The sequence below is a fragment of the Vicugna pacos genome, chromosome 3 (assembly GCF_048564905.1).
Source record: "Vicugna pacos chromosome 3, VicPac4, whole genome shotgun sequence".
Lineage (NCBI taxonomy): Eukaryota > Metazoa > Chordata > Mammalia > Artiodactyla > Camelidae > Vicugna > Vicugna pacos.
Genome location: NC_132989.1, coordinates 5,982,415 through 6,004,605, shown reverse-complemented (window position 1 = coordinate 6,004,605; position 22,191 = coordinate 5,982,415). Strand labels below are relative to the sequence as shown.

The following is a 22,191-nucleotide window of genomic DNA, read 5'->3' as shown; positions in this document are numbered from 1 at the left end:
ATGAATGGCAAGAGATACTTGTCTTTGAGAAGCACCAACCACGAGCAGGTGCTGAGGGGCTGGCAGTGGGCACACTCCACCCTCGACCTGCAGAGCACTTGTTTCCAGACGGAGGAGGCGGATGACAGATCACCAAACACACAGCTATGCAGGATGGAACCAGATAGTGATGAGGGCCATTCTGAAGAAGGGAGAGGGAGTGCAGCAAAGGAACAGGGCTGGGGGGTGCTAGACAGGTGATGCGGGAAGGCTCACAGGTTAGGCGGCCTGGAGAGGTGAAGGAGTGAGCCCCGCAGACAGCTGGAGACAGCGTGTCCCGGGAAGAGAGAGAGAGCAAGCATGTGCAAGGCCCTGTGGTTGAAGGGACGTGATGTTTGTGAACAGTGAGATCAGTGAGGCTACAGATGCAGTGAGGGGATGAGAGCAGAACAGGGGTGGTCGGGTCCAAGGTCAAGGCCCCACAGGGCTCCAGGCGCCTTGATCAGGACCTCCAGTTCTGCTCAGCTATCACAGGAAACCCACGAGGAGGGTGAAGCATGGCAGTGGGGGGGGGTCAGATACATCACTCTAGCAATGAGAACAGACCAGACTTGGGAAACTGGGCAGCAGTACCCTGGCCTCTGCATGAGCAAAGCCCTGCCCCAGATGAAGGATGCAGGCTTTTCCACGAAGGCTATTTCTCTGCAGACCTACCCTTAGACTCTGGAGTTTAGGCTGCGTTAAGAAATTCACTCCAACCTTACTTCCAGGGCACTGAATCCGCCAGCCCCTATGCTGGAGGCTAGGGCGCAAGAGGTCTGACCTCTGGGGAGGTGAGGTGTGCCTCAAGCTCTCCAGAGGCCGGCCAGGAAGGAAGGCCAGACTTCAAAGGAGAGGAACCTGAGAAGCCCTTCCTTCCCACGGACCTCGAACTGAGACACGTTCTCAAAGGGCATCAGTCATCTCCCCGCCTCGCACGGCCTCCCCTGGTTTGCAGTGGCAGATCCAGGCCTGCCAGGCACACAGTCTTTACACAGTCTTTGCTGGTCTCGCCATCCGAGCTGCTGCTCACCCCCAGGTCTCCGAACACTTTCCACACGTGTCTGTTCAAACCCCTGCAGCGGGAGAGCCCGCAGGAACTGAGCCAGCCCCAAGGACAACCACCTTCCGCGCTGACAGACGAGCAAAGTAAATCACGCTTTCAGATCCAGTGCGGAACCAGATCTACACAACCGTACCCGTACCGCACCATACACTCTCCTTTGTCTGCCTGTCTTTCCTCCAGTCTTCCTCTTTCTTCTCCCTCCTTGGCGCGTCACAGATGCCAGCTGCTTAGGGAGACCAGCAGGACCAAGAGCTGCAAGTGTCACAGACTGGGCCTTTCAAAAGCAAAGGCGTAAGCACAGCTGACCCTTGAATAACGTGAGTCTGAACTGCCTGAATCCACTTAAACGTGGACTTTCTTCAATAAATACATGCGAGAACACTACACGATCTTCAGTTGGTTGGAACTCCTGGTGCAGAGGGCCCGACTCTAAAGTTATACCCAGATTTCCAACAGCACGGGGCCTCAGCACCCTTAACCCCCATGTGCTCAAGAGTGAGCTGTCCTTGCAGAAAGCCGTTCACCAGATACGACTCCTACCTTGAAGATGAAGCCATGATATACTGGGAACACGAGGCTGTCTTTACTCACAGGGTCTAAAAATCTGTAAGACAACAGAAGGCAGTTTTCAAAAATTATATCTTAATTAGCCAGGCAATGGGATCTACTCTACCATTTAAGGGGAAAAAACGTCTCCGGTTCACTACCAACCAGAAGGAAATGGACAAGTACACACAGGAAGTGGTGTCCAGCTGGCTGGCTCATCAGAGGGAAAAGAACGAGGCTCCCCATCTCACACTACACAGACACACAGCAAAATACGTTCTGCGGCAGAGTTTCCCGTAGTCAAAAGAACTGGCATTTGGGGCTGGATGAGTCTTGATTGTAGGGGACCTGTCGTACGTATTACGTGATGTTTAACAGGATCCTGGGCCTCCATCTACTTGATACACACCAACAGAACCACCACTCCCCTCACTGTGTAAAGCAAAAAGGTTTCTACAGTCTAGACATTGCCAGGTGCCCTCTGGTGGGGAAGGTGGGAGGAGAAATCTCTCCTGGTTGAAAACTGTCCTATGTCAGTGCTGCCAACAGAACTTGCCAAAGCGACAGAAATGTTTTCTATCAGTGCTGTCCAGCATGGCAGCCATGAGCCACACGTGGGTGCCAGGCACTGGCTGGTATGACTGAGAAAGTGAATTTTTAATTTTGTGTAATTTTAAATCGTTTTAATTTAAACAGTCATATGTGGACAGTAGCTACTGTATTAAGACAGTTAAGTCCTAGACGTATTCAGCACTAATCACAAAAAAGCAAAACATTTAAACTTTTAAGTACATTAATGACCGTAGCATAGGATTACCTTTCTTACAGAAAACGCAGAAGCTTAAAGGAGAATGGATAATTTTAACCACATCAAACTTGCAACACATCTGTAGTAGGCAGCGTCCAAGATGGTCCCCAAAGATCCCTACCTCACAGCATTCACACCCTTATATAATTTTCTTCCCTTGAGTGGGCTGGACCTTGTGACTTAATTCCAACAAGTAGAATATGGCAAAAGTGATAGGATGTCTCTTCTGAGATTAGACTATAAATGAACCACCTTATGCACACTGTCTCTCTTGCTCTCTCACTCACTGACTCCAAAGGAAGACAGCTACAATGTTTCTAAGCTAGCTGAGGAAACGCCCACAGGGCAAGGAACTGAGGGAGGTCCCTGGCCAACAGCCAGAGGGGACTAAGCCCTCAGTCCACTGACCCACAGGGAACCGCCCAGTCGAGCTTTCAGATGAGGCCACAGACCCTGCTGACAGTTTGTCTGCAACCTCATTAAAGACCCCAGGCCAACCGGAACTCAGCTAAGTCACATTTGGATTCCCAACTGGCAGGAACAGAGATTAAAAAATGTTTGTCGTTTTTAAGCTTCTAAGCTTCTAATTTGTGGTGCAGTAATAAATGACTAATATAACATCTTACAACAAAGCACAGAAAACTAACGCCAAAGCTGCGGTCTGTCAGAAGTTACTCACGATGCAGACAAGCAGCAAAGAACCAATATCCAGAACACATAAAAAATCCCCCATAAAACAATGAGAAAAAGGTAACCCTACTAAGTGAGTTCATTCATTAGCTAGCTTTCACCCTGAGCTCTCATGAGCCCAGGTGACACTGAGGTGATTCTGAGGGCCACGTGTAATCTAGAGATGAGAAACAGGACCACTTAAAGGGCTAACAGAGGAGGACTGAATAGAGGCACTGCCAAAGCGCTGCACCCCGGAAATGCAGACGAATGATAAATAACCCCAGTGCAGAAGTGGCCAGAAAAGTGAACATGCTTGATTTAAACTTACCACTTCATGAGTGAAGAATCTCCCAAGAATCTGTAACCATGAAGGTTTATAAGCCAATTCACATTTCTTATTGATCCCAACAACCACAAGTGAAAATTTTAACTGCAAATGACATTCACTGGTAGTGCCCCCTGCCGGGGTGGGGGGAGGTGGAGATAAACAAAATCCCTCAGAAGGAATATATTCCAACAAAGACATCAAAGAACTCTACTGGTAACAGTTCCAAAGGACATGAACTTGGTCTGGAGGTGGAGGGGTCGGGGCGGCTGGGGAAAGAAAGGTCACAAAATAAACAAGGGAACAAAGCACCATGAGTGGGAACCAGCAGAAACAACGGACAGGAGAATCAGACCCACAGATCCAGATCCCATAACCACGAGAAAGAGAACATAAAATACGTATGTTTTATAAATTACAAGGAACAATATGAACAAAAAAACCAATAAATTTGAAAAGAAAATCTTCAAGTACAGTTAAAGGGAACCAAAGAAAAATTTTAAAATAAAGAAAAAAAATAAGAACCAAATAAAAGTTTAAAAAGAAAAAAAATAAAACGGAAAGACCCCCCCAAAAAAACTTAATATAAAAAATACCAAATAACCAAAAAATACCAAAATACCAAATGGCCAATATCAGGCAAATTTTAAAAAGAACAAAACACCAAAACAACATCAACAAACCAAAATCAAATATAAATTTAAGAACACATAATAACAACTTAACGAGTCAAAAACAAGAGTGACGTCAACGAAACAAGAGTCCTAGGAAACTCTCACCCTCAACAGAAACACTGAAAAAACCACCAGAAGTTGCCTGAACCAACTTAGTAGGAGTTTTGAAAACAGTTAAAGGTGTGAAGCCGGCTGGCCCTCTCTAGAGTCATAAAACCCTGGCCCCTGGGCGCTCTGTGTGCCTGGGGCCTATGGACACCTTAACCCGGCCTCCCCACTGCGGGACCCTTCACATCCCTGCATTTCTGCAAGCTACCAAACAGCTTCTCTTGATGTACATTTAACCTAACAAAGCTAAACTGCCCCAAGGAATAATGCATCTCACAATACCTTAGGTGGCCGGGCCTCACATCCTGCCCTTATCAGAGTTGTAAACCCTGTTATTCAGAATGGCCCCTGACAGATCTTAAAACCAGTCATGCAGCCCCCTACTCCTGGTGCTCACAGCCCCCGCCCCCCAAATAAAAGACTCTGCGTGGCCACCCTCAGCACTCGCGGTCCCCCTCGGCGCTCACGCACCTCTTGCCTGTGCGGTCCGCTGTTGCCTATAGCAACATAACTGTTAAATTTTCCTAAAGTCTCCTTGGCCTCTGGTAGATTCTTTTACCAGCCCGCATCACCAGCCGGTGGTCACGTTGTGCCCACAATGTAAGGTTTAAAGAAACCAAGTGAGACAGGAGGGAAGGGGGCAGGGCACAGCCACTCAAGGAATGACAGCAATTTAACACCAAAATGGTGGAAGATTCAAATCCCAGTTGGCCTTGAGGATTAAGAGGTTGGACTCCTAGTAGACCTTGAGCTTCATTATATGCTCACTGTAACAGCCTGATCAAATAGCATAGCATGCCCGGAGGCGCCACAAGAGCCCCAAGGCTAACTGCAAAAGGCCAAAGAATGGGCGGTGGCCCCATCCCCGGGAATCCCAGCCGCTTCCCCAGGGCAGTTGAAATGGTCCCACCTGTAGGCGTGTGAAGCTCCTGAGCCCATAAAAACTGACACCATCATGCCTAGTGGCCCTTTTTTGAACCCTCCTCTTTGGAGATGAAGTGTGTGCCTACTTTTACTTTAACCTGAGCACCCAATTCCCACACCCCGTTCCTTGCCTTTCTCTTGCCTTACACCCAATGCAGTATGCATCTCTCTAAAGAAATCCACCTTTACTCAACCGTAGCTTGCCCTTGAATTCTTTCCTGCGTGAAGCCAAGGACCCACACCTGGCAGGGCACGTCCCAGGGGCTCAACCAAGACCTGACACACAGCCCTCCTCACGCCCCACATCCATTTTCCTGCATCACAGGCAGATCATCAATAAAGACATCTTGGCCCTGCCTTGACTGGGCACCTAACTGTATCCCTGCTCACTGCTAAACGCAGCTGTGAACCTGCCTCGCCAGGGAACCTAACAACAGCACACGGGAAGCTGGGTAGCCCACTCCATTGCCCCACTCACAGGGGCACTTGAGCAGAGAGCACAGCCCATGACTCTCTCCACCTGCATCATGAAACTAGTCGCTCCATCTCACGAGCTATTTCATTGTGCAAACAAATGAGCTGTGCTGGTCTCAGCACCTATTCTGCTGCCTCATCCAGGCAGCAAAGCTAATTATTTCCTAGCACTGCCTACTGCTGAGGACACTACCCAGTCCCAGCCATCAAAGAGGGCTTACCAGGAAACCCAGGCACCCCAGAACCCATCTCACAGCCTTGCTTGGGCAGGGAACCAGGCCAGTAGGCCTATCCAGGTGTTTTCAGCCAGGGTTGAGCCAAGTGACCCTCACCCTTCTGTCGCTTATTAACTTAATGTGCCTACCCACTGCCCCAGGCGACCGCTGGTGCTGTTTCTCATTGTATTCTCTGCCTTCTGGCTTTTCATTTCTCGAAACTGAGGTAAACAGAGCAGACTTGTATGGGACCCCCAAATGTTGGGGGACCAGCAGGAGGTCCCTTTGGTCCACCTAACCTTTAGCAGGGCTGTATTAAAACCTTTGTTTTAATCCCATCAATGTCCATTTTAATCATCCCATTTCTTAATAACTATCTAAAGATTTCCACCTGCTGAAGTAAGTCCTATTGACTCTTCCCTTCCTGTTCCCCCTTTGTTTCACCCCTATCAGTATTTGCTTTATTCACTTTATTTCCTAATAATCATATAAAAACGTCCAACCTAAGACCAGTCTCTTGCTTCTTTCCTCTGCCTTTCCTCATTCTCTTGTCTCAGGAAACGAGGGCAGGGAGGCGGGGAGCCAGGGAGCCAGGGGCCAATGGAAAACCCACGCCAATACAGAACCAAGCAGGGATTCCATTGAAAAAGGGAGGAAAGTTCATGGCATTCTGCGTACTCACGCTTCTCCCCCAACTCAGCGCAGTCGGGTGCAGCTGGGAGGAAACCCTGCCTATGGGGGCTCCTCCCTTGAGATGGAAACAAGTGAGCTCTGTGCCCAACATTCTGGTTTGCCTGGAGGTTGCGGGGCGGACAGACCTGTGTCTCTGCAGACCTGGAGCACTACCGGGCATGGCAGCAGAGTTTGGGAGACCCTGAAAACGTAGGCAGGTGTCACAGTACAGCAGCTCCAGAGTCTGCAATTCAGGAAGCAGATGCCAGGGAGAGCAAGAAATGACAAGCTCTTGAGAAGAAGGACGGACAGGCAGCGTATGGAAATGGAGACACTTAAAAGCACACACACAGGTCTAGAGAAGAGTCCTCACTACAAAAGGATGGAGAGGTCCCAAACTTCCAGTTGGGTGGCTGGTGAAGATATTCCTCTGAACAAACCTGGTCCATAAAGACCAGGTAAGGAGACAGTTTTTTTTTCAAATGGCCAAATCTCAACAACAGATCACAAAGCAGACAAAGAAACAAGGAAACATGGCCCAATCAAAGGAACAAAGTAAAACTCCAGAATGGACCCTAAAAGAAAAGCAGATTGCTGAATTTCTTAATGAAGAATTCAAAACAATTTCTTAAAGGTATTCGGTGAGCTAAAAGAGAAGACAAGTAAGACAACTGAACAAAATCAGGAAATGCATGCACAAAATGAAAATATCAACAGACAGAAACTGAAAAAGAAATTGTGGAACTGAAAAATACGATAAATGAGCCAAACTTACCCTGATTCTAGAGCCAGGAAAACACTAGAAGAAAACTAAAGACCAACAGCCTTGATGAATATGGATACAAAAAGCCTCAATAAAACACTAGCAAACTGAATTCAACAGCACATTGAAAAGATTATGCATCACAACAAAGTGGGATTTCTGGAATGCAAGAATAGTTCAACGTATAAACTTCAACCAATTAAAAATCAGGTAGAAATCGACCATATGTTCATATTAATTGATGAAGAAAATGTATTTAACAAGATTCAACAGTCTTTCATGATAAAAAACACTTAATAACTAGGAAGAGAAGGAAACCATCTCAACATAACAAAGGCCATGCATGAAAAAAAATCACAGCTAACGTCACATAAAATAGTGGAAGACTGAAAGCTTTTCCTCTAAACACAGGATGAAGACAATGATGGCCACTCTGGCCATCCTATTCAACTCAGTACTAGAAGTCCCAGCCAGAGCAATTATGCAAGAAAAAGAAAGAAAAGGCATCCAAATTGAGAATGAAGGAATGAATTATCTTGTTTGCAGATGACACGATCTTACATGTAAGGAATTCCTAAGGAGTTTTTTTAATCTGTTAGAACAAATAAGCAAATTCAGCAAAGTTGGAGGAATCAAAATCAACACACTAAAATCAGCTGCATTTCTGTACATTACCAATGAACAACCTGAAATGGGAATTAGGTAAACAACTCCATCTACTACAGCATTAAAAAGAATGAAATATTCAGGAACAATCCTAACCAAGGAGGTGAAAGAGCTGTACACTGACAATTATAAACATTAATGATAACAATTTTTTAAAAACACCAAAAAAATGGAAAGACATCTTATGCTCATATACTGGAAGACTGAATATGGATAACATGTTAAAACTACCTAAAATGACCTACGGATTCAATGCAATCTCTATCGAAACCCCAATGGCATTTTTTGCAGAAATAGAAAAATCCATTCAAAAATTAATACGGAATACCAAGGAACCTCAAATGGCCAAAATAATTTTAAAAAAGAAGAACAAAGTTGGAAGACTTAAACTTCCTCATTTCAATACATGTTACAAAGCTACCGAAATCAAAAGAGTGTGGTACTGGCATAAATGCAGACATATGGATCAATGAATCAGAACAGAGAGCCAGAAATAAACTCTCAGGTATTCAGTCAGGTAATCTTCAAAAACAGTGCTAAGAACACTTGACAGGGAAAGGATGGTCTCTAAAAAATGGTGTTGGAAAAACTGGGTATCCATGTAAAAGGATAAAGTTGGAGCCTTACCTCATACCGTATACAAAAATTAACTCAAAATGTATCAAAGACCTAAAATTAAGAGGTAGAATTATAGAACTCTTAGGAGAAAACATAGGGGAAAAGATTCATGACATTGAATCTGGCAATGATTTCTTGACTATGACACCAAAAGCACAAGCAACAAAAGCAAATAGAGACAAATAGGACCACATCAAACTTAAAGGTTCATCAAAGGATTCAATCAACAAAGTAAAGAGGCAACAAATGGAAAGGAGAAAATATTTGCAAAACACGTATCTTAAAAGGAGTCAATATCAATAATGTATAAAGAACTCTTATAGCTTCACAATAACAAAAAGTAACTCAATTTAAAAAAAGGACAAAAAATATGAACAGACATTTCTGCAAAGAAGATATATAAATGGCCATTATATGGATATGAAAAGATGCTCAACATCCCAAATCATTAGAGAGATGCAAACCGTACCATAATGGGGTATCACCACATGCCCACTAGGATAACCACTATCACGAAAACAGAAAATAACAAATGCTGGTAAGGATGTGGAGAAACTGGAACCCTTGTGCACTGCTGACGGGAATGCATAATGGTGAAACCACTATGTCAAACAGTATGGTGGTTCCTCCAAAACTTAAACATAGAACTACCATAGGATCCAGCAATCCCACTTCTGGGCATTTAACCAAAAGAACTGAAAGCTGAGTCTCAAAGGGACACCCAGGTTCACAGCAGCACCATTCACAAAAGCCAAGAGATAAGAGCAACTCAAATGTCCACCTATAGATAAATGGATCAAGAGGCGGTGTATACCTACAACAGAACATTATTCAGCCTTAAAAGGAAGGAAATCTTGTCACATGTTACAACTTGGGGATGAAACTTGCAGGATATTATGCTAAGTGAAATAAACCAGTCACAAAAAGACAAATACTGTGTGATTGCACTTACATGGATATCTAAAGTATTTAAATTCACAGAAACACAAAGAAGAATGGTGGTTACCAGGGGTGGTGGACGAGAAAATGGAAAGTTGACATCTAATGGTTTTAGCCTCAGTTTTGTTAAATAGAGAAGTTCTGAAGATTGTACAACAATGTGAATACACTTAACACCACTGAAATGTACACTTAAAAGTGGCTAAGGTGGTAGATTTTATTTCATGTGTTTTTTACAATCAAAAACAACAAATAAGATTAAAATGAAGTCTTTTCAGAGGTAATGAGGTAACTTCACAGGAAAAAAGGTATGACTCATCAGAAAACTATAATAATTTTAAACTTTATGCATCTACTAATACAACTTTAAAAATTAATATAATCATAGAAATTGACAAATGCATCATAATAGAAAGAGATTTCAACACAGTAACTGGTCAAGCAGATAAAATTACTGAGCCTTGAATAGCAGAGCTGACACGTTTGATCTATCCTAGGAAAAGAGAGACAGGGAGTGACCCTAGCATGATAGTGGAACAGGAAGTCCCCATTCTGCATCTTCCTACACAAACAATGATTTGGCAGGCAACCACAGACAAAAGTGCCTCTGTGGAAGCTTTGGGGTCCAGGTAGGAGGTTACAAAAAACCAGTGACCCCGCAGACCAAGGACAACTGCTTTGAAAAGGCAGGCTTGCAGCCTGGTGGCAAGCTCACATGGTTCTGCCAGCAAACTGAAAGCAGCCCCAACTCCCTATGAACTCAGCTCCAGGCCTCCCTGGCCATGGTCCTGCAACCAGTCCCATCTGACAAGGGACTCAGGAGAAGCCACACCATCCATGCCTCTAGTAACAGGCCCACCAGCCTTGGACCAGACTACAGATCCTGAAGCGACCCTGTGACCAGGCTTTAGCCCTGCTCTCAGTCCTGCTCACCCAGGGCCCGAGCAACACCCATCCCTTCTGGGCCCCTGGTAGCAGGTATGTTACCCTCACTGAGACCTGGTTTCAGTGCTGCTCCAGTGTGGTCTCCTCAGAGGCGGTCCTGTCTGCCTGGGGATCCGGCAGGAAGCGCACCTCCCTGCAAAAACCATTAATCATAAATAAAGTTCTTCCCCATTTAAACCAAGAACTTCTCTGTTCATCAGAATAAACTCATGAACTGGAGAAGTTACCTACAACAAATATAAAGGGTTAGTGTCTCAGAGATGAGAAGAATCTAGTATATATAAAGAAATCCCAGATACAATTAAGAAAAGCACAAATAAAACAACTGGAAAACGGGCAAAATGGTATCAGGAGGCATTTCTCAAAGGAAATAAAAAAGCAGACAGACGCGAAAAGATGCTCAATCTCATTGCTATTCAGGAAATGAAAATTCCACAGTGAGACATCATTCCACATTTACCAAGCTGGCAAAAATCTGAAAGGCAGCGATGATCAAGTGCCGAAAAGGACAATGCGTAATTCAAGAGGCCATGTACTGCTGAAAAGAGTGTAAACAGCTCGTTAGTATCTACTGAAGTTCAAAGTGCACAAACCCACCCAGCCAGCAGCAGTCCACCCCAGGTACCTACCCTAGAGCAGGGGTTCTCTGTCTCGGCACCAGCATTTGGAGCCCAACAATTGTTTGGTGTGTGGGAGGGTGGGAGCCGGTGGGAAAGCTGTCCTGAGCACTCATTGTAGGGAGCTGAGCAGCACGCCAGGTCTCCACCCACCAGAGACAGTAGCACATCACCTCACAGGTCCGACAGCCAAAAGCATCTCCCTTTCTTCCCTTCCTGCAACTCAGCCCCCTCACCCTGCAGAAATCCTGCACGGTGCACAGGACAGGACAAGGATGCCCACTGTGGCACGATCTATTTACAGCAGCAAAGACCAGAGACAGCCCAAACAGCTCTCAACAGAAGGGATGCAGCGGACCACCACAGAAAAAGGGAACGAGGAACTTCAGCCACACACAACACTGACTGAATCTCAAACAAAAGACACTGAGCCAAAGCTTTCTCAAAATATTAGCAGTAACTATTACTTTGATTCCTCATGCTTTCTTCCCTTATAATTCAAATCCCCAGATTGTTCCTTGTAAAAATATACAATGAATTTCTCTCTTAAAATTTACTTGATACTTCTCTTTATAGGTATAGTTTCATCCTGATATTCCTGAGGTCATAGGACATGGGACAGTACGCAAGTCCTAAAAAGCATTGTAATAAGAATGTTTCTTGATGAGTCATAGATTCTAAGGCTTAAGTTTAGATTACTGGATAATACTCTGTGAACTCTATTTGGCAAAATATGGTCTTTAAAAAGTCTTAATCATACTGAAATCATACTGGAATAAGGTAAAATATAACCTGGAATACATACATATAAGTTTAGAATATAAATAACAGAAAACTTAATTTGGAAGTTATTCTTGGAAAATATAGTAAAATTAAAAAAAAAAAGACACTGAGCCAAAAAAAGAAAGAAAGAAAGAAAGAAAGAAAGAAAGAAAGAAAGAAAGAAAGAGAACTTGCTACATGATTTCATTTTATAAGAACCAAAAGTTAAAACTATCTGGAGACACGTACACACGTAAAATTATAAAGAAAAGTAAGGACATGATTAAAAGGTACTTCAGGACAGCAGTTAATGTGAAAAGACACAATTAGGGCAGACACCCAAGGGATTTCTAAGGTTTTGGCAAGGCTCAATTTCTTAAACTGAATGGAATACTCAAAGTTCTTTCATGATTCTTTAAATCGTTCCTGCACATTTTATGTATTTTTGAATGCGTATTTTGCACACTCATACATGCACACACAAATGGACACGTGCCCACACATAATAAGCAAATACTATCACTGACACACGCAGTGCCCTTCAGGAAGACCGCTGTCTGCAGGGACGAGTGGCAGGCAGAAGGCATTCACCTGCGGCGGTCCCTGAGCACACGTTATCTTTTGTAACTAGAGAGAGAAACTTAGAATATAGTCACCTCCCAACTCAGCAGCCTGTGACCATCATGAAGAATCTCTTTACAGAATCCTTGTGAAATCAGGCACCTGAATTTTCTCAAAGCCCAGCCAGCCTGCATCCCAGCTTGTCAACGCCCTCTGACCACCCGCCCCCTCTCTGGTCCAGTCCATGTTGTATTTATGAGAAAAGCTCAGCGCCCAACCAGGCCACTGGCCCCAGGCATCCAGGAAACAAGTCCCCACAGGCATTCAATGTATCTACACAGGATGCAACCACAGCCTGTACAGGGCTCCCGCCTCCCCTCCTGTCTGACCTCCCTTGGTGCTCCCACAGGCTGGCTGCAGGTGTCAGGGGCATGAGATGTAGAAGAAAAGACTGTGGTCCTGCAACTCCCCAAACTCCCATTCACATGTACGCAGTCTGGTGAAAATGCGGACTATGGAGCCATCAGTGGCGAGCTGTGTGACTGTGGGCAGATCACTTACCCTCTCTGTGCCCTCATCGTCTCGCCTGTAAAATGGGATCTTCCTGGTATCAACGCTCGTAGGGCTGTTCTGATGATGAGCGTCAATGAGCGTGACGCACAAGCCAGCAGCCCTGACTCTACAAATGACAGCTATTTTTTCCGATCCACAACCCCTCCCCTGAAATTCTCAAAACTAAACATTTTCTTCAAAATTTGGGAACAAACTCTTTGGCAGCAAAACCTGAAATTATCTGAGGCTCTTTACAATGTCTATTTGTATCACTTACTATAGATATCAATATACTTATTGTTGCAATAAATCTCATGTTTGATTAAGGGGTGCTGCTGTATGACTTTGATATAATTCAGACATTCCGACTCTTCCCCATATCTGGCTGGGTTTGGGTCAGGGAGTATGACCTGTGTTGCCATCTCACAATTACATCACCCTCAGCAGCTGAGCTCATCGCCTTTTTCTCTGTCGTACCCTAGGCTGGCTCTTGTCCACTCGCCAACATTCAGCGACAGCTCCCACACGAGCCCATCCTTGTGACGGAGAACCTCCCCAGGTCACAATCCCACGAGCGCTGGAAACAGGTCCAGGCTGCTCACAGCCGGCTCCCCAGCCTTCCCCCACCCAGCCCCTGCCTCAGCTCAGGCCAACCCGTGCCCTGCAACACCCTTCTCCAAGTCGAGGCTTACTCTTTTACAACTTTTACCTCGATTGCTTCACAGTGACTTCACCGTGCGCCCTCTGATGGCAGGGTGGGCGCAGAACTTACTCATCTCTGTATCCCCAGAAGCCAACACGGCTCCTGTCATGCAACAGACAGCAGGTAAATGCCTGCCAAATTGAACAATTTGTGCTGCAGAGCAAATGGCCACACTCCAGGGCATCCACCTCACCCTGCAGTAGGAGTTCATTTTCATCTTCACTTTCTGGCTTTGAGAAAGCTATTTGGAAAAAGACTAGGAACTCTTAATATTTGATTGACCCCAACCAAAATGCATTCCTAAAGATACTCTGAAATCTTACATAGGAAATGTCTATCAGTGGAGAGTTCATTGATGAGGTGGACTCAACCAAGGACGGAAAGGGTAGCGGGGCAGCACGAGCAGTGGAAGCCATCTCCCCCTCTCTATCCCCTACCGTGTGGCCCCTCCATCCTTCTTGTCCCGCTTGGCAGACCCTACAGAGGAAGCAGACAGGAGTAAGCAGGGCCCCCACAGGTTATGCAAATTCCAACAGGAATAATGTCCAGACAAAGGCAGTCAGGCAGCCGAGTTCAGCATCCCATCACTTCTTCATTCCTTTAGCAAACATCAGGTGTCTACTAGATGCCTAACACATGTCCGTATAAAATTACCACTCTAACGGGCTACCAAAAAGAGGAGGTAGGAGAGATTAGGACCTGGACCCAGTCAGGAAAGTCACAGAACACTTAACTAAGGAAGGGATGGCTAGACCAGAGATCTGCAAGAAAGGGTAAAAATTCCTTGAGTAGGCAGGGAACCAAGTTCCAGGCAGAGGGCTAGCAAATGAGGGGGAAAGCAAGCCAGTCAAGAAAGGATAAGGAACCTGAGGGAGACAGGGTGCAAGAAGAGGGTGGACCAGCTCTGCTGAGTCTTGCAGGCACTGTTAAAGAGACCTGTCTTTATCCTACAGCAAAGGGAAATCAAAGATTACAGGCAGAGCATGGCACACTTGGGTCTGCATTTTAACAAGCTTATTCTGACTGTGGTACAGACAACTGGGTGAGGGCACCAAAGCAGGCACAGGGAGGCAAAGTCAGGAGGGTGGTCGCTGGGGGGAAAAGTGGGCTGGACAAAGGGGGATTCACAAAGAAAACCAGCAAGTCTGGACAGATCGAAGGGTGGGGAAGAGGTGATCAGGGAGGCCTCCTAGGGTTCGGGCCAAGTGGCTGGGGTAGGGTGGTGCCATTCACAGAGATGAAGAGAACTAGCAGGGGACAAGACACGGGGGAATTTGGCACTTCGTTTTGCATATATTGGGATGGAATGGTTTTGAGATAACCCGGAGAAATACCAGTACGCCACAGACTCTGCAGGTGTGGGACAGTAAATGGCCTGGGCTCAAGTCATAAACGAATGAGTTTTCTGAGGATCCGTGGAATGCTTGAAGCCACAAGAGACCACTCAGGGAGGAAGCCCACACTGAAAGAGAAGGTGGCCAAGGAGGGAGTCTTCAGAGTTCTGATGGCAGGAGGTTGACTTGAGAGGCAGGGGTAGAATTTGGAGAGGCTGCGCAGCCACGAGGTAGGTGGGCCAAGGCACAGAGGGTGACTACCCGTGCCAAAGCTGCCTAGAGGCCCAGCTGCACATCCTCAACTGGCCCTGGCATCACAGAAGAAAAGGCTCTTTGATTTGATACCTGATGCTCCCACAGCCACTCTGACGGATCCTGGAGGTAAGGGGGCCTCCATTGTTTACAATATAAATTTTTCCAATGGCTGTTGACAACTAAATGCAACTCAATCCTGACTTGGATTCCATACTGCAAAAAGGAAATGGATGAGAACAGCAAAAAAAAAAAAAAAATCTGAATAAGGCCTGTAGATGTTAGATGTCCTGGTTTCACTAGTTCTGTTAAATAACATTTGGGGAACCTAGCTGATTAAGAGTGTGGGGATTCTTTGTACTAGTTTTTTTTTTTAACTTTTTTCAAATTCTTAAGTTATTTCCAAAATAAAAATCTTTTTTAAATAAGACATTTTATAAATGTAAATACCTCAGAGTTGAGCCAGGTGCAAAACGGCTCAGGAATAGTCTTTGTGAGATGAAGGGCCCTTCCCCTTCCTCTCCTACCCATCTCAATACCAAACGAAAAGCGGGGGAAAAGGGAAAAGAAAGACCCTAGGCAACCTATGCCATCCCAGAAGGAAAGAGGACCGGCAGAAAAGCCCTGCACCCAGCGCGTCCCCTGCCGCCCGGCGGAGCCGCCGCCCACTCCGCCCACAGTCCCTTCAGGGTCAGGCCGGCCCCGCCCAGGGTCCCAGGCACCCGCCCTAGGTACATCCCGCACTAGCGCGCCCGGCCGTGCCCCGCGCCGAGCCTGCTCTGCTCCCCGCCCCGCCTCCCCGTCCCGCAGCGGGAGCGCCCCCGCTCGGCGCCCGGAGCTCCATTGTTCCCGCTTCGGTCCCGCCTGCCCACCGCCCGCGGGCGGCAACGAGAGCCAACGCCCCGGGCGCCGTTGAGAAAACGCAACGCCAGGGCCCACCGCTCCCTCATCCAAGCGGGGCCCGGTCGGCGAACGGGGCGACGCCTACTTTGCACTGAACTGTCCGGAGCCGCGTGGGTGCGCGGCAGACGCTACCCGCAGCGCGGAGCCCGGAGCACCGCAGCCCCCGCGGCATCGGGCGTCGCGGCCGCGCAACATCCCGCACGAGAGAGCGCGGCTCGCCTCGGCCCGCCTTCCGCTCCCCCAGGACACGCCCCCGTGGCCAGCGACCATAGAGACCTTGGGGCCTCTGCGGCGCCTAGACGGAACCCAGAAGTGGCTCCAAGAAAGGGCCTGGACAGCAGAAATGTTTTTTCCTCTTTTGCCGCCTCCACGCGCTTTGCTCGCTGCGGTGCAAGCCTGGACGCGTTCCTCGCTGGTTCTCACGAAGGCACGAAGCCTTTTTCTCTCTAGGTTGGTGACTATCCATTGTGAGTCCAGAGCAACAGCGACTTCACTTGGGAACTTAGTAGAAATGCAAATCCTGGGGCTCCGCCCAGCCCTACCGAGGCCGGATCCAACAATCTGGGCGTTACCGTCCAACCTCACACTCTGGCCTTTGTGGCTTGGCCAATTCTTCGTTGTGGGGCCCAGTCCCGTGTATTGAAGGTTAAGATTCAGATGAAATGTAGGCCGCCCAGTTAAATTTGAATTTCAGATAAAGGTGTACTCTAAGGTTAAACTTTAAGTAGGCGATATGTATTTATATGGCGACCCCTACCCACAGATTTTTATTTGCTAAATCTGGCAGCCCTGATTTTAGGATTTTGAACATCCTTTACCCACTAGGTGCAAGTAGCACACCACACCCCTGCTCCCCCAGTTATGACAACTAAAAGTGTCTGCAGACAACATACCCTGGGGGGCAAGATCCCCCTCCCACCCTGGCCCACCCCCACCCTCTTCCCCCCACCCCCAACACGCACCCCTTGAGACTCACCGCCCCATAAGGTATACAGGACAGAGTACTTTACAGAAAAGGGTGCCTTGGCCTCCAAGGGTTTGTCTAATCACTAAAAGCCTTGGGACCAAACAGTGCTAAACATTCAAGAAGAGGGCCAAGTAGTGAAGGTTCTGTATTTGCTCCTCCACCCTGGCGCTTCAGCATAAGGGTTTTTGGTCACTGTGAAGCGTGTTCCAAATCCCCTGGGTCAAAAAAGTAAAACATCATGCCAGTTTGTGAGATTCTGGAGCCAAGGTCACACTCAAGTTTGTCATTGTCCGTTCCACATATATGTCTTGCCCTGCAAACCAAATACACGAGAACAAAATGTCCTCGTTCTCACGGGACTCACTTTGTAATTGTATGTAATATACTGAAAGGTGATAGGTGCTGTGAAGAAAAATGAAGCAAGTAAAGAGGGTAGACGGTGAGCCCTGGGGGAGGTAGGGTGCTTTTTAGGTAACATGAGGTCAGTATTTCCTACCGTGCTTGGTTCTCCAGAACCTCCGTCTCATTCAGTCATTCATCCATTCAACAAATATTTACTGAAAGCTCACTCTGTGGCAGTCACTGCTTACATTCCAGCGAGAGAAACAGTAAACAAGTCAAATATATGGTATGTCAAAGTGAAAAGAGCTATGGAGAAAGAGAAAGCAGTGAAGTAGGGTGGGAATCCAGTTTTAAACAGCGTGGTCAGGGAAGGTCTCCCTGAAAAAAACATATTTGAGGGAAAAAAGAAAAGCTATTAAGAGTAAACCATGCAGAATTCAAGGGGGAAATGCTTGAAACACAGAGAATAGTCAAAGGCCTGAGGTGGAGGCCAGCCCAGCACTTTTAAGCAACAGCATGGCTGGAGCAGAGTATACAAGGAGGGTCCAAAAAAACGAAGTTGGGGAGGCCAGGTGGGTGGCCGGCCTCAGTGTTCACTTTGGGCCCCAGCAGAGGAGGAGTGCGGTCCGATGAAGATTTTCTAAGTGCCCTCTGAGGTGAAGCAAAAGCAAAGCCAAACGAGGCTATGGTAGTGGGTCAGACCAGATATGATGGTGATTTGGACCATGGTGTGGATGGCAGAGGCAGAAAGAAGTACTGAGCTTCGGAATACATTTTGAAGGTAGAGACAAGAGGATTTGCTTGTAGATTGGATGTAGAACATGAGGGAAAGGAGTCAGGAAGGACTCAATGTTTTTAGCCTTCATAAATAGAAAAACAGTGTTGCCTTCCACTGAGAAGGGAGAGATGGCAGAAGCAGCAGGTTTGGTGAAGGTCAACAGTTTAGTGTTGGATGTCTTAGATGCAAACTGGAATCCTCATTGTTTTGAGACCTTGCTTAGCAAATTAATGGAGATTACTGACTGGCTTGTCTTTTCTAGATGGATAAATACCTATCTCACTTATATCCACCTTTGTCTTAATTAATGCGTAGGATCCTGATGTAAGCCATCTTCTGCGGAAGTGCTCAGTAAAAATCTGAGGTTTTGCTTAGGTAACTGGATTGTTCCACTCAGAAATTAAGGTTCCTCATTCCCATATGAACAACGCAAGTAGGCACAACGCCTCGCTGACTCGTAGAGTTTAACCTGGGGAGCGATTACACTAAAACTTCCCCCTCCATCCTAGCTCCCCAATTCCTTCCTCCTCAGGTCATACAAAGGGTGTCTGAAAGGACCTCACTATTCATATGGCAATACACGTGCTGGAGACGGTGGCTCTTCATTCACAAATGACCTCCAACAGAGGATGGAGGAATCTGAGAATGAGAGGCCAACACTCTTTCAGAATAAACCAGCATACAAACCGCCAGAAATATCAGGGCCCCACTGAGGGCTATTAGGATCGGAGAGATTTGGGGAAGGGGGAATCGAAGATACAGGGAGATGAATAGTATAGATGAACACCAGGGAGAAAACGACAGTCATAAAAAGATGAAGGTGAGAAGAGAGGGATGAGGAGAATGATGGAGTAGAGGGTGCCGGGGTCCTCTGGGTGAGCCCATCTGGTGGCGCTGGAGCGCTCTCCTTGACTGGTGTCATCTTAAAACAATAAAATAACCAGTTACTTGACCAGCAAAATGGGTTTATTAACATTGGCTGTGCTGTTGCCACACAAGGAGAAAATCTTTCTTCCTCAGGCAGATGGTGGTAAAGCAGGGTCACTCCCAGCCAGAAATGCAAAGTGTGTGTTTTTCCTGTTGTGATCTGTATTGACAAGGAGTGGTACGCATGTGACCCTCCCTCTTGTGGCCTCCCGACTCCACTGTGGTGAAGTTCGCTTTTATTAATTTTCACACGGGTCTGCCTTCTTGGAGTACACTGAAGGAATTTTTCTGTTTTGTTTGTTTTTGTATTTTTAGTGTTTTTTGGAGGGGGCGGTAATTAGGCTTATTTATGTGTTAATTATTTTTTAATGGAGGTACTGAGGATTGAACCCAGGACTTACTGCTCTACCTACTGCTGAGCTATACCCTCCCCTGCAAGGAAGTTTTTGTTTTGGTTTTTTAATAAAGAAGCCGTTTCTTTACTTGTAATGTTGGAGGTTTTAACCAGCCCTGTGGTGAATTGAATGGTGTCCTCTCAAAAGATAGATTGACCTAGAATCTCAGAATATGACCTTATTTGGAATAAGAGTCTTTGCAGATGTAATAAATAAAGGTAAGGTCTTGAGATGAAACCGTCCTGGATTAAGGTGAGCCTTAAGTCCCATGGCGAATGTCCCTGCTCTTCCCTGGCTTGTGGCTGCATCACTCCAGTCTCCACCTCCTCTTCACATGCCCTTCTCCTTGTGTCTTTGTGTCACATCCATCATCCCACCTTTGTGTTTTAAGCTGTTGCTCATAGTATTCTGGCAAAAAAAAAAAAAAAGATGTTCTATTAGTTATTTAGGTTTACGGCTCAGCATAGTGGGGTCTCAGTTATCATGTATCTTGTATAGTAAGTCACTTGTAGCTTATTTATTCCAGCTGGCGCTTTTTGAGTGGCTTTGGTTAAAATTTAACTTTATTTCTTGTTTCTCTTTTAACACACCTTATGCCAAATCGTGTTGAGTTAATCATGTGCCCACAGTGACTGGCATGAAATTTACCAACCTTTCTACATGCTGCTGAGTATAACTCAGTCACACTTTCATTTATTGCTAAATTTTGTTTTGTCCCATAAAGGTCAGTTCAGCAAGGAGTAGCGAGCTACATGAACAGTGCACTCGGTGCCTGTTTCTTTCAGCTCTTTATAATCTAGAGAGCATTCTGCCTGTAATGTGGATACTAGTACATGTAGTTTTACCAAAAAGTAATAAAAAGATCAAGACCAGGTCTCCATGTTTATGGAGGTTCAAAGAGCCCGTCTAGATATTTTCGGTGCCTTGCTTGGATTGAGCTAGTTTAAGAATTTTTAAAAATTGAATATTTAGAAAAAAATTTCAAATTTGGAGTGAAAAGGAGGGAAAAACTACATAATAGGAATTGGGAAAATCAGCCCATTAAATCAGAATTATTTCTAAAAATGCAAATTTTGAAATTGCCTTTCATTGAGAAAGTAAGTAAGTGTTAAAGAAAATTTCTTGGAAAAAAGTATTAAAATTCAGTTTATTATTTTATTATTTTTATTTTATTTTATTATATTGAGTTATAGTCAGTTTACAATGTTGTGTCAATTTCCAGGGTAGAGCACAATTTTTCAGTCATACATGTACATACGTATATTCATTGTCACATTCTTTTTCACCATGAGCTACCACAAGACCTTGTATATATTTCCCTGTACTATACAGTATAATCTTGTTTATCTATTCTGCATATGCCTGACAGTATCTACAAATTTCGAACTCCCAGTCTGTCCCTTCCCACCCCCCTCCCCCGGCAACCACAAGTTTGTATTCTATGTCTATGAGTCTGTATTTATATTCATTTTGTTCATTTGTCTTTTTCTTTTCTTTGTTTTTTTTTTAGATTCCACATATGAGCGGTCTTATATGGTATTTTTCTTTCTCTTTCTGGCTTACTTCACTTAGAATGACAATCTCTAGGGACGTCCATGTTGCTGCAAATGGCATTATGTTGTCATTTTTAAGTTTATTATTTTATTATTATCTTCAAACAAGCCTTCTGATAGCTTGTTTATAAATACTGTCTGCTTTAGGGGGTTGACAATTTTGAAAAAGTGCTTATAAATATAAAGTAAGAGGTACTTAAGAATGGAAAGGGACTTGAGGAATTAAACATATTTATTTAAGTAATTGTTTAGTTTACTTTGTGGGTATATATGAATATGTATATGTGTGGGGTGAAATTTTGCATATAAAAACTCTAACGTCTGCCAAGCATTGACTAAATAACACTTCATGCCTGATGACACTGGTAAATAATATTCCATTAAAGCTCAGCTGTCAGTTGCTTGTCTGTTTCAAGGCGGGCCACAGCCATAAGCAGAATCCCAGTCCGCCCAGCAGTTAAGTGTGCCGCGTGCCTGGCACCACGGTTGTGTGGGACCACGGGCAGCCTTGTCAGCTGTTCATCAAGATGTTTTACTTAGGGGAACGGGTAGAGATTTTAGGCAAGATGGCTCCGAAAACAGACCCAGATGCCAATTACAGCGTCAAGCTAGACTCTCCTGCTATTAACGGGCCCAGAGTAGTAAAAGCGACTTTAACCAAGAAGTTGCTGGTTTCTCAAAACTTGCATGTTAGGGAGTGACACTGAAGGTGACATACGTGCTGACAAGAACTGAACCGACTGGATGTACTTTGTACAGCTAAGGATTTAGTGTCCTACGTAAAGTTAAGAATTACTCTTGGTAAAGAATACGTACCCACGGAGACAATAAATACATGCACAATTAAACGTGTATTATGTAATATCAAGTGTACAACGTACATTCCATGATGAGTATGTATGGCAGCATATCGTATTTACTATGCAAAATTAAACATACGGTATTAATAGAAATATAAATGGGAAAAGACTGAAACATGGCCCACGGAGGAGTAAATTACTCTTTTTCGTGTCTTCCAAATAGGCATAGCACATGAAAACCATTGCAATGAATATAAAGAATCATTTCTTTGAATTTTTAAATATACGTCTTTGTGTTTTAGAAGTATTATT

At 45.3% G+C, this 22,191-nt stretch overlaps 2 protein-coding genes across 13 annotated transcripts in view; one reads left to right on the top strand and one right to left on the bottom strand.

The window, feature by feature from the left end:
* Positions 1–22,191, top strand: part of LOC140690923 (adhesion G protein-coupled receptor B1-like) — a 124,389-nt gene that overhangs the window by 25,852 nt on the left and 76,346 nt on the right. The window lies entirely within an intron of this gene.
* The window catches only part of LOC140690903 (germinal center-associated signaling and motility-like protein), a 42,782-nt gene that overhangs the window by 18,606 nt on the left and 1,985 nt on the right, over positions 1–22,191 (bottom strand). For 2 of the 6 annotated variants that reach the window (XM_072953088.1, XM_072953082.1), the window contains exon 1: positions 16,203–16,347. In XM_072953088.1, coding sequence (XP_072809189.1) covers positions 16,203–16,312 — 110 coding nt within the window. In that variant the 5' untranslated portion in view covers positions 16,313–16,347. Of the gene's footprint in view, positions 1–1,624; positions 1,689–10,475; positions 10,567–10,893; positions 10,965–16,202; positions 16,348–22,191 lie in introns of those variants that run through there. The other 4 variants (XM_072953092.1, XM_072953098.1, XM_072953108.1 and 1 more) reach the window with 4 other exon arrangements.